General features: G+C 42.1%; 1 protein-coding gene across 1 annotated transcript; it reads left to right on the top strand.

The window, feature by feature from the left end:
* Positions 1-2,290: 2,290 nt before the first annotated feature.
* snapc2 (small nuclear RNA activating complex, polypeptide 2) lies at positions 2,291-13,971 on the top strand. The gene is made up of 7 exons (XM_085400588.1): positions 2,291-2,533; positions 3,567-3,740; positions 5,457-5,577; positions 10,387-10,475; positions 10,569-11,013; positions 12,179-12,267; positions 12,524-13,971. The coding sequence occupies exons 1-7, from the start codon at positions 2,324-2,326 to the stop codon at positions 12,839-12,841; spliced, it is 1,446 nt and encodes a 481-aa protein (XP_085256714.1). The 5' UTR covers positions 2,291-2,323; the 3' UTR covers positions 12,842-13,971.
* Positions 13,972-17,181: the final 3,210 nt, after the last annotated feature.

The raw sequence follows: 17,181 nt of genomic DNA, 5'->3' as shown, positions 1-17,181 counted from the left end.
CCGACACTGCTGATCCTGTATCCAGCAGCATGGTGGTGTTCTTGCTCCCAAGCGCAACATCCACTGTGTATCCCTTCTCACTGGAGGTGATGGAGTACATTGAATAAACTCCAAAAAGTTCAGCTTCATCATTCCTACTTGAGCATTCATCCTCAGTTTCCAAATACTGAGTTTGCTGACTGAATTTTTTATTCCTGCAAGCACGTGCAGGAACATGACACTTTTCGCTCTTAAATTTGCACTCACGTGCTGAATGCTTTCCACCACAACGATAACATGGTTGCTTCATTCCTGTGTCTTTTTTAGGTCCCTTCCAGTTCTTTGGCTTGTTATTGCCCTCTTGCCTGTTCTGTCCTTTCCATCCTTTGTTGAAAAAATTTGGAGCATTTGTCAAGGCATTTACGTGGTGAGGGTCCTGGCGTCCTGAGAACTCCATCGTATTTTTCGAAGCGAGTTCCATGGATACGGCAATCTCACATGCACGTGGAAATGTAAGATCCTTTTCCGATAGTAGCTTGCGCTGCACAGCATCAGAACGCAGCCCACTAACAAAACGATCCCTCAGGGCCTCATCCAAATATTGTCCAAAATCACATGTGGCTGACAACTGCCTCAGGGCGACAACATAGTCAGAAACTGCCTCCCCTTCTTTCTGGTTACGTTTCTGAAAACGAAAACGCTCAGCTATCACCACTGGAGTCGGCTTATAATGCGCACTTAACGCCCCAGTCAGCGCTGCATATCCCATGGTACTCGGTACCCTCGGAGACACAAGATTCTTTAGCAGCCTGTATGTATCTGCTCCGATCACAGAGAGAAACGTGCACACTTTCTTCTCATCGGAAACATCATTTGCCAACATCCATTGCTCCAACCGCTCCAAATATGACTCAAAATCTTCCTTCGATTCATTATACTCTTCAACACGACCCACATGCATCGCCATGTTAGCTCACCAAAAGCTGTTCCGCTGCAGCCGTGAAGAAAACGTCTTGATTTGTCTTTTTCTTTACATGTGAACACAACCCTCCTACAGCCTCTGTCACGCTGTGGAAATCTTTAGAATCCTCGTCGCCAGTTGTGATATTCTGGATTAGGCTCTTAAAAGGATCAGGACAGAAGGACGTGGATAGGTGCCTTTATTGAACAGCAGGACATCACACACTAACTTGTTGTTTCTTAGCGGTGCAGAAAACTACCCTTTTTTGTTGTTATATATTGGTCAACCAAGAACTAGCCCTGTAACAGGCACTTCTGTATTTTACCACTGGGGGGCAACAATTCACTCTATTACACAGACTGTAGTGACAGGATTTATGAAGAGGTTATATATCAAATACATTAATGACCTGTTTCTGAAGTATCTTTATGACTGCATATTTGTACCCATTTTGTCATCAATCCAGTGCTTTCTGGTCATTTCAAATAAGTTTCAAATAAGTTTATAAAACTGTGACGTTATATTTGTCACAATTTCTGCTTCCCTCTTGGGGAAGATCTTTTTTGAAAAACATTACACTTTTTACCCAGATAAACAAAGGATATATATATTTTACCAAACACTGACTGCAGGAGCTACTTAGTGACAGGAATGCTCGTTTTGGCCTTTAAATACTTGAAATTGTTTGTGACAGATATGATTGGCTTATTTTTGACAGATGTAGGTCAACAGGTGACGTATAACAGCTTAAATTCCCGCAATGATTTTTTTTTAAAACTTTTTGCCAGGCGATCAGAATTTCACGAAGCTCTGTCCATATTTTTATGCTGCGTTACCTTGGAGGTCAACGCTGAAGTTACCCGGAAACAGTACGACCTTCAAAATAAAATGGAAACCTACTCATCCACAATATACGCTAAAAACAAGTTTTTTTAAAAGTGTGTGTGTGTGTGTGTGTGTGTGTGTGTGTGTGTGTGTGTGTGTGTGTGTGTGTGTGTGTGTGTGTGAGAGAGAGAGCGAGAGAGAGAGAGCAAGGGATCTAAATGCTTTGATTTCACATTCCAAACCTGTGGAGCGCAAAAAGTTTTGTTTTTTAAATGTATAATATTGATGTGACAGACAGTTTGTTTGTTTTATTTTTTATTATCACATCTAATAAAAAAATCACAAGCCTGGGCCATTAGAAACGCTTTTTCTTTAATTGTATCACCAAATAAATGTAATTTCAGTTCAATGCACACTGAACAACAAATTATTTGTAGCAAATAGAAATATTCAACTTTTATTCTGAAAATGTATTATCGGAAGTTTTGGAGCAAAGGGCATGCGCACTGGGTTTTCCTGCTTTGAGTAGCAGGAACCTGTGTTGAATCTCAGGCGAACATGAAGCCGCATCCTCGCGTTACTCGGACAAAGTGGGCTGACAGACTGGACGCTGAGCCGGAACGTTCCGGTAAATGCAGCTGGCATCGAGACGAGAAGAAGAAACTTCTTGTTGCCCTTAAAGGACTGAGTAGCAGGACCGCCGCAGGAAAAACAGACATCGACTGTGCCTTCCTGAGAAAACACCTGCCTACTCGGTCCCTTTCAGAGGTACGGCCCTCATACAGAAACGACGCTTTTCGTTGGTACTTAAGTCAAAACAAGTCTTTCGTAAATATCCTTTTTAATTTATATAAACAGAAAGTAAGGAAGTATGTGTTTGAGTGGTTATTTGTTTGTTTTAACAGTCCTAATTTTTAATACGTCTTGAATCTGTATATTTCCCCTTAAATCGTAAGGAACGTGTATTTGTGCCTTCAGATCGTTGTCACTGCCAAACAGCTCAAATTTAGTGTCATTTATTGGATCGGATGATTAAAGTCTGAAGAAACTGGAAATATGAGTCCCCAGTAATGACAAACTTTGGATTTCCAGTGAGAACGATGACATCCCACACCATCGCACACTTCCTTCACCAAAAGCTGAAAGCTGTCACCTTATTGGTGCAGCAAGCAGCGTAGCGTCCTCCGTGTCATAGACAGAATCTGGACTCATCATCACCAAAGATGATATTCCTCCACATCTTCAGGTTCCAGTGCACATGTTGTCAATACCAGTGCAAACAGTAAAGGGCAGTCATGGCAGCCCTATGAGGCCAGAGACTGGCCGTGTGCCGTCTATGCTAGATTGTCTGGAGTGCCATGTAATCCTGCAAATCTGTAGAAGACCGCCTATGGTTCCTGAGTGCTGACATCTCCCATTATTTTGAACTTGGTCTTCAATTTGGAGATTTAGGACCAACAACACCAGCTTAACGTTGCCCTATGGTGTGGGTCAGTCAGCGTGGCATACTTTGACCATGCTCACAGGGACCTGACTGTCAGCATCTTGTCAGAATAAGTTGTTTGTCATTGATAGAGAAGATTTGGCAAGTTTTCCATCGTTGTAACCGCTGCAAGTGCATTTTCCTTAGAAACGTGACAGCGTTTTAGGGGACTAAAGAGCATGAGGTTTATTGCCAAATATTGTTACAAAAAATAATCTAACACAAGATTCCTTACTTTTTGAACTGAGTTTATTAATTTTTGTTTATACTGTGTGCTGACTGTGCATAAAGACACGCACTGTCCTTTCCCTCCTTCAGATCCAGTCTGTGGTTGAACTTCTGAAGAACAAAGTGCTCTTAAATTCCAGGTTGAAGCTGAAAAGGCAAAGGAGGGAGGAGAGGAACGTTAGAAAACCCATTGAGGAGTGGACATACATGGCCTCTTCTTTAGTGGGAACCCTTGAGGAAACTATTTCCACTGCTTTCTCTCAGGTAGGCATTTTTAAATTTAGTTTAACTTTATTTTTGTGATAATTTAAGTAAACAACAAATCCTTCACACAACAGTCATACTTCAGGATAGATCTGTTATCAGTAGGGAGAAACGAGACCCAGTATTTTAATTCATTGGGATTGTTATTCTGCTTGCCTATTGGTTCCACTTATTGGTTCTCCTTGCACTTGTGTACAGTCAGCTGATTTCAATTTGTGTGCCTGTGGAGAAAAATAGTGGCGCAGTCTACAGCGTGGATATGGACCGAACTCTTATTTTTATTGAAGAAAAGGACAAGAGCATGATGATAAAGTGCAAACTACATCCAGGACAGAAAAACAAATCTCTTATTATACTGCTAACAGAACCTCAGCTCTCTGCAAACACCTGTACAGACAGGATGCTAATGCTAAGGCTAAGTTACTCAGACCCCAGCCCAGCAGCCAGAACTGAACTTCAGCAGCTAACAAGTCAAGCTGCAGCCTTCTTTCCTACCTGTTCATGTTTCTCAAGTTGAATTGCTGTGGTAATCGGTAAAACTCTCCTTGTGCTGATTGTCATCTTTGCTTTGTGCTGTCTCCAACAAAGAGGGGGGAAAGTGGTGGAGCCTGTTCTTTATACCCAAAGACCCACTGACAAAAAAAGAAGACTCATAGACAAACAGGCAAAACAAAGTTTTTCAAAGTCTATCGTTTCACATATTTGTATCAGAGAATTTTTCCCAGTACTTTCCGAATCTTATTTGAGGTTGCACGGGGTGGGTGCCAGTGCCCAACCAGTCTGCATGTCTTTTGTGAACTTGCAGAAGGAATCCGACCGTGTCCCTTGGAGTATTCTGTGAGAGGTGCTTTTGGAATTATCGAATTTTTATGGACAGAATTTAAATTGGGTGGTCTCGGCTCTTTGCAGATGATGTGGTTCTGTTGGCTTCATCAGGTGGTGGCCTCCAGCTCGCACTGCAGCGGTTCACAGCCGAGTGTGAAGCAGCACCTCTGAGTCTGAGGCCATGGTTCTTAGCCAGAAAAAGGGTGGAGTCAACGACGAGTTACTGTCCCAAGTGCGGGTGTTTAAGTATATCGGAGTCTTGTTGAGTGATGAGAGAGGGGGTGCAGGAAATCCACAGACAGATCGATGCTGCGGCTGCAGTGATGCAGATGCTGCACCTAAAATTGTAGTGAAAAGACAGCTGAGTGTTCTGGCCATCCCAGGAGGGCTCAGAGTAGAGATGCTACTCCTCCACATGGAAAGAAGCCAGTAAAGGTGGTACGGGCATCTAACATCTTCCTGGGCGCCTCCTGGGTGAGGCGTAACAGGTATGTCCCACCAGAAGGAGGCTCCAGGGCAGAGCCAGGACATGCTGGAGAGACTGTACATCTCAGCTAGTCTGGGAACACCTTGGTGTTCATCGAGATCAGCTAGAGCAGCGGTTCTCAAACCTTTTATGATGAGTACCACCTCAGAAAATATATGGCATTAAAGTACCACCTTCATGAGCTTGGCTGATATCAAAATGAATATAGCTTTTTCAAAAAAGACAAATCAATAATGTGCAACAGCTCATCTTAATTTGCAAGGAATAATTCTTGCTGCATGTAAATTAAACTAAAGTTTTCTGTTCTTTGCTTTTAAAATTCCTGCTGATAGTTACATTTGTGTAGTTAAAAACACAGTTGAATCAATGTTGTTCTCCCACATTCTGCTTCTCTCTGTTTTCAGATGCTGATCGTGTCTTCTACAGAGCCTTGCACTTTGAGAAATGGTGACCCTCCCCAGGTGCACAGACCACCCACAGATGGTCTTACCATCCCTTTGAGGCCAATACCGGTGCCAGTGCAAGGTACAAACCTGTAGCTCCTCCAACCACCTCTCAGCATCATGTATTCAGCTGCCAGAAACGAGAGCCTGCTCCTTTTTATTTTTAATGGTAGCCACCCTTGTATTGAGACCATTTCTGATAAACGTTTGGTAAGCGGTAGAGTGTTTTCTAAGCGCACACTGCACAGTATGCTGATGTACGCCAGGTTTTTGCTTAATGGCTCTTTCTGAATCGCATTGTTGGTGCAAAAATATATATTTTTTTGTACTGTCAAATTGTGTTATCTTTCTCAGTTTCTCAGTTACCATTTTTTAAGTAACAGGCTGCTAGTAACAAAGCGCCTATAATTTGAATTTTTTTCATGGTTTCATGGTAAATCAGCCATAAAAGGCTGGTCTTGTATTTTTATCACACTGGATGGAATGAGGGTGGGCAATGCCAACAATCAAGTTTGTGTATGCCGTAACTCGAGAACGAAGTGATGTAGTAACTGGAGAAGGAAGTCACCTAGGATTTTGAAAATGATAATCTAGATGTATCTGCTAAAAAATTTCAAAAAACTTTGAATGCCAGTGAACTTGACCGTAAGGTTTTCTGGAAATCTTTTAAACGCAATAAGTTGAGAATGAGGCATTTTGGATTTTGGAATTGAATTTAACTCAGTTTTATTTACACAGCACCAAATCACAACAACAGTCACCTCAAGGTGCTTTATATTGTACAGTAGATTCTACAATAATACATACAGAAAGAACCCCAACAATCATATGACCCCCTATGAGCAAGCAATTTGGCGACAGTGGGAAGGAAAAACTCCCTTTTAACAGGAAGAAATCTCCAGCAGAACCAGGCTCAGGGAGGGAGGGGCCATCTGCTGCGATCGGTTGGGGGGAGAGATGGAAGACAAGATAAAGACATGCTGTGGAAGAGAGTCAGAGATTTATACCATAGGTGCATCTGCAAGGAGGCTGAAGGGTCTGACTGGGCCCTGCCAGTATTGACGCTACACTGATTTATTTCTATATTTTTATGTGTTTCATAGGTCAGTGTGAAATGATTGACAAACAACAAAAACATTCCCCCTGAAGGTTCACAGTGCATCCGTAAAGTATTCACTTGGACCACAATTTGTCATGTTACAATGTCAAGACCAAAATGGACTAAATTCATTTATCATAGCAGAAATTCTACACCTAACACCCCATAATGACAAAATGATAAGTTACCATAAGCTTTGCACACCTATTTTTGGCAGTTTCTCCCATTCTACTTACAGAACTTCTCGAGCTCCATCAGGTTGGATGGGGAGCCACTACTTTTTAACAGGAAGAAAGCCGCAGCAAAGCAGGGCTCAGGCTGCCATCTGCTGCAACTAGTTGGGGATGAGGGGTGTTAGGCATGACACAAGATGCTGTGGAAGAGAGCCAGACGAGGCCAAAGGGTTCAGTCTTTGTTTCATCAGGCAAGAATGGTACAGTGGGGCAAAAAAGTATTTAGTCAGCCACCGATTGTGCAAGTTCCCCCACTTAAAATGATGACAGAGGTCAGTAATTTGCACCAGAGGTACACTTCAACTGTGAGAGACAGAATGTGAAAAAAAAATCCATGAATTCACATGGTAGGATTTGTAAAGAATTTATTTGTAAATCAGGGTGGAAAATAAGTATTTGGTCACCTCAAACATGGAAAATCTCTGGCTCTCACAGACCTGTAACGTCTTCGGTAAGACGCTTTTCTGTCCCCCACTCGTTACCTGTATGAATGGCACCTGTTTGAACTCATCATCTGTATAAAAGACACCTGTCCACAGCCCCAAACAGTCAGACTCCAAACTCCGCCATGGCCAAGACCAAAGAGCTTTTGAAGGACACCAGGAAAAGTATTGTAGACCTGCACCAGACTGGGAAGAGTGAATCTACAATAGGCAAGCAGCTTGGTGTGAAAAAATCAACTGTGGGAGCAATCATCAGAAAATGGAAGACATACAAGACCACTGATAATCTCCCTCGATCTGGGGCTCCACGCAAGATCTCATCCCGTGGGGTCAAAATGATCATGAGAACGGTGAGCAAAGATCCCAGAACCACACGGGGGGACCTGGTGAATGACCTGCAGAGAGCTGGGACCAAAGTAACAAAGGTCACCATCAGTAACACACTACAACGGCAGGGAATCAAATCCCGCAGTGCCAGACGTGTTCCGCTGCTGAAGCCAGTGCATGTCCAGGCCCGTCTGAAGTTTGCCAGAGAGCACATGGATGATACAGCAGAGGATTGGGAGAATGTCATGTGGTCAGATGAAACCAAAGTAGAACTTTTTGGTATAAACTCAACTCGTCGTGTTTGGAGGAAGAAGAATACTGAGTTGCATCCCAAGAACACCATACCTACTGTGAAGCATGGGGGTGGAAACATCATGCTATGGGGCTGTTTTTCTGCCAAGGGGACAGGACGACTGATCCGTGTTAAGGACAGAATGAATGGGGCCATGTATCGTGAGATTTTGAGCCAAAACCTCCTTCCATCAGTGAGAACTTTGAAGATGAAACGAGGCTGGGTCTTCCAACATGACAATGATCCAAAACACACCGCCCGGGCAACAAAGGAGTGGCTCCGTAAGAAGCATTTGAAAGTCCTGGAGTGGCCTAGCCAGTCTCCAGACCTCAACCCCATAGAAAATCTGTGGCGGGAGTTGAAAGTCCGTGTTGCTCGGCGACAGCCCCAAAACATCACTGCTCTCGAGAAGATCTGCATGGAGGAATGGGCCAAAATACCAGCTACTGTGTGTGCAAACCTGGTAAAGACCTATAGTAAACGTTTGACCTCTGTTATTGCCAACAAAGGTTATGTTACAAAGTATTGAGTTGTATTTTTGTTATTGACCAAATACTTATTTTCCACCCTGATTTACGAATAAATTCTTTACAAATCCTACCAGGTGGATTCATGGATTTTTTTTCACATTCTGTCTCTCACAGTTGAAGTGTACCTCTGGTGCAAATTACTGACCTCTATCATCATTTTAGGTGGGAGAACTTGCACAATCGGTGGCTGACTAAATACTTTTTTGCCCCACTGTATAAGAGCCTTTCAGATCTATTTTGGCAAATTCCAGGCAAGCATCATCGCTTTTACTGAGGATTCACTTTAATCTGTCCAGTCGACCATACAGGTCTGATTGGTCGAATAATGCAGAAGTGATTGTCGTTGTGGAACGTTCTCCTCCCTCTGTGGAACAGCACTGGAACGTCACCAGAGTAAATGGTAAATGGCCTGTATTTATATAGCTGCTAGTAACAAACTCCTGTATTTATATAGCGCTTTACTAGTCCCTAAGGACCCCAAAGCGCTTTACATATCCAGTCATCCACCCATTCACACACTGGTGATGGCAAGCTACATTGTAGCCACAGCCACCCTGGGGCGCACTGACAGAGGCGAGGCTGCCGGACACTGGCGCCACCGGGCCCTCTGACCATCACCAGTAGGCAATGGGTGAAGTGTCTTGCCCAAGGACACAACGACCGAGACTGTCCAAGCCGGGGCTCAAACCGGCAACCTTCCGATTACAAGGCGAACTCCCAACTCTTGAGCCACGATCGCCCACAAGTGTCTGTTGGATTCTTGGTCACCTGCCTTACTAAGGCCCTTCCACCCGGTCCCACACCTTGATCAGCACCAGCTCCAGGAAGAGTCCTGGTGCTTCTAAACTTGATGGAGGCCATTGTGCTCACTGGGGCCTTCATGAAGTTTGTCTGCAGCCTTGATTTGTGTTTGTCTTGTCTTGGAGGTCTACAGACAGCTCCTGCACCATAAACTATGAGCTGGCCTTTCTTGTCCAATCAATTAAATTTACCAAGGCTTGACTCTAATTAAGTTGCAGACAAGAACAGGAAATGCAGCGCACCTGAGGTCAGTTTCGAGTGTGACGGTAAAGGCTGTGAATACTTATGTGCATGTTGTATTTTTGGTTTTTAACTAATAAATTTGGAATAAAAGCAAATGTATTGAAATTCTCAAGCAAACTTTGTCATTAGGGAGTGTTGTATTGGAAAATGAGTTTAATCCATTTAAGAATAAAGCTGGAATAACAGCTTCCCATATTGTGAAATGTAATATCCGTTTTGCTCCATATTTTGGGCACCTGAACATGGTAATGGGAAAAATATGTTCTTGTTTTTTTTAAAACAAACAAACACCTGCCTGCTTTCTATGGCTTTTACTGTATATTAAGACAATCTCATAGAGCTGTCGTGCCACTTGCATATTGATTGTGAGACCAGATACTCTGTCACAACTATGAAAGTGGTCACCAGCCTGTTTGTTTTGTGTCTTTGGGTCTTTTCACACCTGTGGTGTTTAGTCTGTTTACATCAAAAATGAGTTATTTCCACCATCAAGGTACTAAAAATGTGCAGGTAGATATATCATAGGCATCAATATATGGGTTAGCAGCTAACTGTGATTTCTATGTAAACTGTCCATGTTCTCCAGTAGTCCGGCACACAGCAACATCTCCCTGTATTTACTTCTGTTACTCCTGCCACAGACACAGCTGACCAGTAAGCAGAGTGAACAGTCTCACATGGTTTGTAGGGATGAATTAAGGTTTGCAGAGTTCAGTTTGACTCTTCTGTGTTAAAAGAAACCAAATCACAGGAAAAAGCTGCAAGTTTACAAACACATCCACAGATGCAGACCAGAGTAGCCAAACTGTAGGTGTGTCCTTTCTGATCCCCAAGGTAACGCCTTATTACATGTGTTGATAGTTGCTGCCATATTATTGTGAAAAAATATATTGCAACTAAAAATGTAAAACGTCCCTCTCTAGGTGCGCATCGGTACACAAAGGCAGTCCAGTCACCCAAGACTCCAGCACCAACCACAAGGCCATCCAAAACACCGCCAGCACCATCTCAAGTATGTAGCATGCCAAACGGCACAATCTGTCTACCGCAGCAACAGCCTGCGCCCACATTTGAAACTTCTGATAAGCCATGTGTATATCTACAGACTGCATCTCTGACAGCGACGCCAGAGAAAGGACCGCTTCAACCCCCTTCTAGGTCTTCGACATCTCCAAGTCTTAGCAGGTCAATAAACAAGACCACCCAGCAGCCCACCGAGTCACAGCCCACCACCGTCGCCATCACCTCCACCTCTCAGTCTTTGTCTTCCAGCCTTAATGTGACCGCCTCTTGCTCTGCCACTACCCTTACTTCAGTCCCCCGTTCTGTATTATCCACTGCTGCCTCTTCAGCCATTTCCAGCTGCTCCACACCCACTACTCTCCCACAGTCCGTCTCCGCCACAGCATTTCATGCCAAGTTTGGTCGGACCAGCAAATATGCCACAAAAGACATGTTTGGTGTCAAGTGTGTAGTGGACTTTGAGAGGATCTATGGCTTCTTAAGTACAGTTCAAAAACCGAATCAGGATTGTCAACTCACTCCCATGGGTAAGCATCGCTGAATATTATGGCAGAATCCTTTTGCAACAAACACATTGAACATGCTGAATTTCACACGTAAACCTTTCCACAAATATCCTGTGAATGTGAAAACTTAAGTATGAAGTCATCTAGGATTTTCAAATGTAGGTGTGTCTGCCAGGAGGCTGAGGGGTTGCACCGGTGCCGTCAGTATTTTATGTAATATTCATGTGAGGTTAATGAAAAAAGGTTCGTTTCTGTCTTCAGAACAACAGGATGTCTTCACGAGAAACAAATCAAAAGTTATTCGTGTTGGTAAAGCTGTACTCAAGATGTGCTTCTTAAATATAAGACAGAGTTTAGTTTGCTAACAGTCGGGTATTAGTCTGTAAAATAATACAGCAGTTAACTGTAATAGTAAAAACTCACGTCTGTTGTCTACATAGAAGTTCACATTTAACGACTTCATTTGCGCTCAGCAACTTTCTTGTTCTGTAGAAAGTAAGCACAATACAACCAGCTGATGGCAATCTGTCTATAAGTTGACAGCAATTATTTGTCAACCTTCATCAATGTCTTTGGGAGTGATTGCAGTCTGACTGTAACTGTCTGCAGCAGCGTCCCCTCCCATCAGGCAACCTGTGAATGTGCAAACCCCTCAAGCTCCGGGAAACCATTTTGGTCGTCACAAGTTGACCCCAAATTGTTTGGACACTTCATAAAATCTAAACACAAAAGCAGACAATGATATGCAGGTCTTTTAAAGCATATATTCAGTTCATAATAGTACAAAACAAGTTCTCAAATGTTGAAACTGAGAGTTTTTTTTATTGTATTTTAAAAAAAATAGAAGCTTATTTTACATTTTATGCCGGCAACACCTGTCTTCACCGACAGGTGTTGAAATGGAGATGTTACCAACAAAGAGACTGAAAGAGATATTTTTTTTAATTAAAAATTGAAGAAACAACATATAAAACCAGGGTACACCTACTCTGTGAACTCCTTTTACACTATTATGAAACAGACTTGGTGCTGTCTTTGACCAAAGCTTCGCTAAAAAGGAAAAACTGAAACGTGCATTGTGTTCTTGTTCCTCTGGTTACTCAAAATATTGGATCGATCCTGAAAGTCTGTTTATAGCTTTCACTTGATGAATTTACATTTGCTAATAATACATTTTGTCATCCAGAGAGTGCCATAGTGTTGGACCTTTTAATGTCTCTCCCAGAGGAGCTTCCCCTGCTAGATTGCAACAAACTGCACAAACATATGATCCAGGTGAGACCTGCTGCTTACACACAGCCGTCGTCTTCATGTGATCAGGCTTTGAAAGCCCTGAAATTGTTTTTTCTTTTGAGGATAAAATTACTTTGATTGAAATAAATTTCATTCTTGGCTTTCACTGGAGGCCGAGGACAGTTGGTGATCTGTGCTGGTTAGGTTTTGTCAGCCGTCTGGCTTTTTATGTTTCTGGCAGAACCTAAAAATAGGAACTTTTTGCTCCAGTGTTTTGATGAGACCCTCTGTGTTTCAGATGTACCAGTGTCTCTCTGCCCCCGCTGACTCTAACACGACAAGAAGAAGGTTTCAAGAACTGGATGATGAACTTTTTACTCAGTTAAAGGCACTGGTTCCTCAAGACCATCAGACTCCTACAGGAACTACCGACAGCACTAACGTCACGGACGGTGAAGGAAAGAAGTCACTGATGCACAAAGCCGACAGCCAATCAACACAGAGCTCTACCACATCTAGCAAATTAGATTATTCAAATGTGACGCCCCCTCATCTTAACCCTTTTATTGTGCCGCTGACACTGTTAAAGCGTAGACAGGAATCCATAATTATTTAGACGTTGTTGTTGTAGTGATTTTAAACCCATTACTGAGCTTTCAGCTCATCACAGTATGTTAAGTGTCAAAAGCTCCTGCTAATTGATTTTCTTTATTTGTTTGAATTACGTGGGTTCTTATTTCAAACTTTCGAGCTGTATCATTCATGCAAAGCTGTTCTTTCAGCTCATTATGTTAGTACAGTTAAACAAATGCATTTGGGACATTTAGCTTCTTTTTTTTTTTTAATTGAAATGTTTCCTGCAGATAACTGTTTGACTTTTTAATATAACTAAACAACACTTCCAAACAGCACTTTCAGATCTTTCATCTATGAGAATGGCTGAATGTAATAAAACTATATTAAGTATTCCCTCGCCTACCCAAACCCTTTAATTCAGGTGTTCCGATCACTTCCACGAACACAGCTGTATAAAATCGAGCTCCAGGCCTGCAGACTGGTTCTACGTTTGTGAAAGAATGGGTCGCTGTCATGAGCTCAATACATTCCTGCGTGGTACCGTTACAGGATGCCTGTGCAATGCTGAATATTCCAGTCTGCCAGTAGTATAACAAAGTGAAAACCACTGGGAATGAAAGCCTTCAAATGAGCTTGAGAGCAGCACTTAGACGGCTTCATTGAACGGGTTTCCGTGGCTGATCAGCTGCATCCGAGCCTTACATGAAAGGTTTTGGATGCAGTGGTGTAAAGCACTGGACTCCAGAGGACACATGTTCTCTGGAGTGATGAATCACACTTCTACGTCTGGCAGTTTGGGTACAGGAGTCTGGATTTGGGGATTGGAGAACAGCGGACCTGACTGAATTATGCCTGCCTATTCAGCAGCTGCTGGGACCTGGAGGAGGAAGAGCAATAGATATGCAGCTCATTGACCTGCCAACAGTTCTGTTCAGCACTGTCTACAGAAAGCATTGTAAATAAAATATCAGCATATTTTGATAAATGCAAAAAAGTACAGGAAGTTGGAAACATGTAATTTTATTAAGTAGACCTGGGTTTGAATGGTAGTGTCACAAATGTAAAAAATCCATGATATAAAAAATGAAATTAATACAATGGATATTCTGTCCTCACAATTGTTTGAGAAATGTTAGTTAAAAAAGTTCAATAAACCTGTATTCTTGAAAACACGTGTCTGTTACTGTAAAACATGAAAATAAAGTGCATGACTATGATGTACAATGTGGCCACATTGGCATATGAAGCACCACTCATGATATAACAGTTCTGTAAGCAAAGTCATCACCAAGTTAACGTAACAATGCTCAGCATGGTAAATTAATCAAATGGACTATTATTGGCATCCCATAGACCAACACTGGCAAAGTTATTTCATGTTTGCTAGCGAGCTTTATTTTTTGTTTTATTTTAAGTTCGCCAAAACTTTACGAGTCCATTTTAAATCCATGAATCTGAGTTTTTCCTCTGTAAGGATTATTGTTGGGCCTACCTTAGAATATAAAGCGCCTTCGGGTGACTGCTGTTGTGATTTGGTGCTGTATAAATAAAATTGAACTGAATTGCTGTAGCTCAGTTTTTTCAGCTGTAACATTTAAAGCATTTCTTTTACCAAGTTGTTCAAAGAAGGAGGTTTGTCTAATTTCCAGTGGAGAAGAATAAACCTTTGAGCCGTGACTGAGGCGAAAGCAATCGCTTTTAGCTGTGGTGACGAAACCATAACAGCTTGGGCAGGAATCCTAAAGGTGGAGATGTGGGCCGATGGTGAAATTGTTCTGTTGCATGTGTATGAAAGACCTACACATTCTTGTGAATTTGTGTAGCCGAGGGCACCCCCAAAACATATTCCCTAATGTGGTTGGAACCTGATTGGCATCTTGCACATGCTACACTCACAGTTGGATACATTTTTGCTTGTCTGTAACTAAGTACTCTCTTAAATTGTATCAAACATTGTCTAATACAGAAAGCTCTAGACAGAGCTGCCAGAATTCTTTGGGAATTTCCATTTTGAGATCCTTTATTCATGTTAATCTAGTTTTTTCCCAGCTCGGTGAATCTTGAAATAATTTATTCAAATATTGCCTTTTGCACAAGGGTCCAAATCAAGTATGTCATCAGTAACTGAATGATCTGGTGGTTGTGAAAGTCTGAAGTGCTTACTAGTAAAGCTTCAGACTTGTAAATACCTAAAAAAAAAAAAGGTGATGTAAAGGTCGCGGTAGAATTTCTCAAACTACTCATTTATGGCTGATGGGTGGGTAGATATTGATCCATCTGGCATCCAAATTTCTGTTTTATGTTTAAGAGAAGCTTGTCTTAGTTGGCGTTGGAGGCCCAGCTGTGTGGCGCCCCAGCCTACTCCTTGCCAGATATAATGATGGCAAAGGTGTAGGCCAAAGATGAGGACCTGCTGTTACTGAATCCCCAGCTCTCTCTTCCAGGCGGGGCTAGGGCTCCTGCCATAATTCCTCCTTGCTGCAATCAAGACTGCAAAAGTATAAATGAACACATATGGAATTATGTAGTAATGAAAGCCGCCCTTTGCTTTGAGTCCTGCTTTGCTCACTCTTGGCGTTCTCTCCATGAGCTTCATGAGGTTGTCTCCTGAAACGGTTTCCAACAGTCTTGAAGGAGTTCCCAGAGATGCTGAGCACTTGTTGGTCCTTTTGCCTTCATTTCTACATCGCACAAAGACACGGCAGGTGGAACCAAAGATCTCAAATGTGGACAGACCAAAGCACAGATGTCCTCTGGTCTAATGTCCACTCCTTGTGTTTCTCAGCAGCTGTTTGACCATAGAGGCCTGATTCACACAGTCTCCTCTGAACATGTAGAGATGTGTCTGCTACTGGAGCTCTGTGTGGCATCTATCTGGGCTCTGATCTGAGCTGCTGTTAACTTGTGATTTCTGAGGCTGGTGACTCGGATGAATGTCTCCTCAGCAGCAGAGGGAAGAAACTATATTTTGTGCTTGGGCTTTGAGGCCCACAAATGCCAAAATAAATACATAATTAAATGTGTAATTAATTAATTACAAATTAAAATTGAAATAATTAACTATATCAGTCATTACTATTCCATTAAAGTGTTTATTATTTATTAAATGCTTCAAATTTCTTTAAATGCCTTTGAATGATTTTACATTTTTTTTTAATTAATGACACTTTAAAAAAATATTTAATGATGTGGCTGTAGCTCAGGAGGTAGGGCAGGGCAGCTGCTGATCAGGAGGTTGGTGGTTCAATCCCTGGCTCCCACAGAGTGGACGAGTATCCCACAGAGTGGACGAGTATCCCACAGCCAGCTTGGATTAATGCACCTCTTTCTAGATGATACCCATAGGTCAGGTGCTTGGCACACAACAAATACTTCACCTTAGAATGATGAAAAAAATCCGACTTGTGAATATTGTAGTCGCAGTAACACATTGCACATTATGTGTAATATTTTATTAGGAGAAATCAGGACAAAGTGATGCCATATAGGGGGAGACACTTCTTTTTCCATGAAAACAAGCTTGAACACTAACATGAAAATTTTGCATGGATCCAATCTACTTAATATATGATCATCAATTACACAAACACTCCAACCACTTTCTGAACCAGCAAGGCCTCAGATGTCATCGGTGACATCACTCACCCTAATGAAGCAAGCCTCATGACGAAGAATCTTCATAAAAGACTTTCTGGTGACATGTTTGTTTTTTCTTAAGGAAGTACAGGAGAACTTCTGTCGTTTAAAAGATTTAATTTGCTTCAGCACTTGAAATTACAAGTTTACAGCGCTGGACCTCAGAGTGAAATCAGCCGTCTGTCTCACACAGAGGATGACCATCAGAGCGGGCTGTACAGTTTTATAAAACAAGAACAAACAAGTTGTACAAAAGGGTTAGGGTTGTGTATGGGATTTCCTATGCCCCCTGAATGCACCATCGGGGTGCATGTCCGCAACTTTAGTTCAGAGACAAACGGCAGCCAAACAACGGACAGTGTGTGCGTTCATAAGACCGTAAGTTAATGTTTTACTTCACTCAGTTGTGTTGGTGTTCAGCCATGAGTGTATTTGATGACTTACCAGCAGTTTCTGCTTCTGTTTATGTGACATTATGTACAAGTGGTAGTTCGCTAGCATAACAGATTTGTTTACTAATTAGCTTCTAGGAGAGAGATTCGTTGTTATCGTGTTGTTGATTCTGTGCTCCGTGTAACAGATGATAAACCAATGTACAGTTGCCTTCAGTGCATAGTTGTATGCGGTGTGTTAATGCATAATGTCTGACTTTAAGTTTATGTAACCAGGCTGAAGTATAATGTCAGCTTATTTAGCTATATACTGTACTTGAGTACACCTCAGTTGTATCTTTATGTTTATTAT

The sequence above is a fragment of the Rhamphochromis longiceps genome, linkage group LG3 (genome assembly GCF_057381845.1).
Source record: "Rhamphochromis longiceps isolate RC_006_pf linkage group LG3, R_longiceps_female_GT1.1, whole genome shotgun sequence".
Taxonomy (NCBI): Eukaryota; Metazoa; Chordata; class Actinopteri; order Cichliformes; family Cichlidae; genus Rhamphochromis; species Rhamphochromis longiceps.
The sequence above is the reverse complement of the archived record's forward strand: the minus strand, read 5'-3'. Positions and strand labels throughout refer to the sequence as shown.

Bases quoted from the DNA above. Each gene is read 5' to 3' on its own strand.
- snapc2 (XM_085400588.1), top strand. From the start codon at position 2,324: ATGAAGCCGCATCCTCGCGTTACTCGGACAAAGTGGGCTGACAGACTG. The intron at 11,014-12,178 runs GTAAGCATCGCT...TTTGTCATCCAG, and splicing joins TTGTCAACTCACTCCCATGG to AGAGTGCCATAGTGTTGGAC. The intron at 12,268-12,523 runs GTGAGACCTGCT...TCTGTGTTTCAG, and splicing joins TGCACAAACATATGATCCAG to ATGTACCAGTGTCTCTCTGC.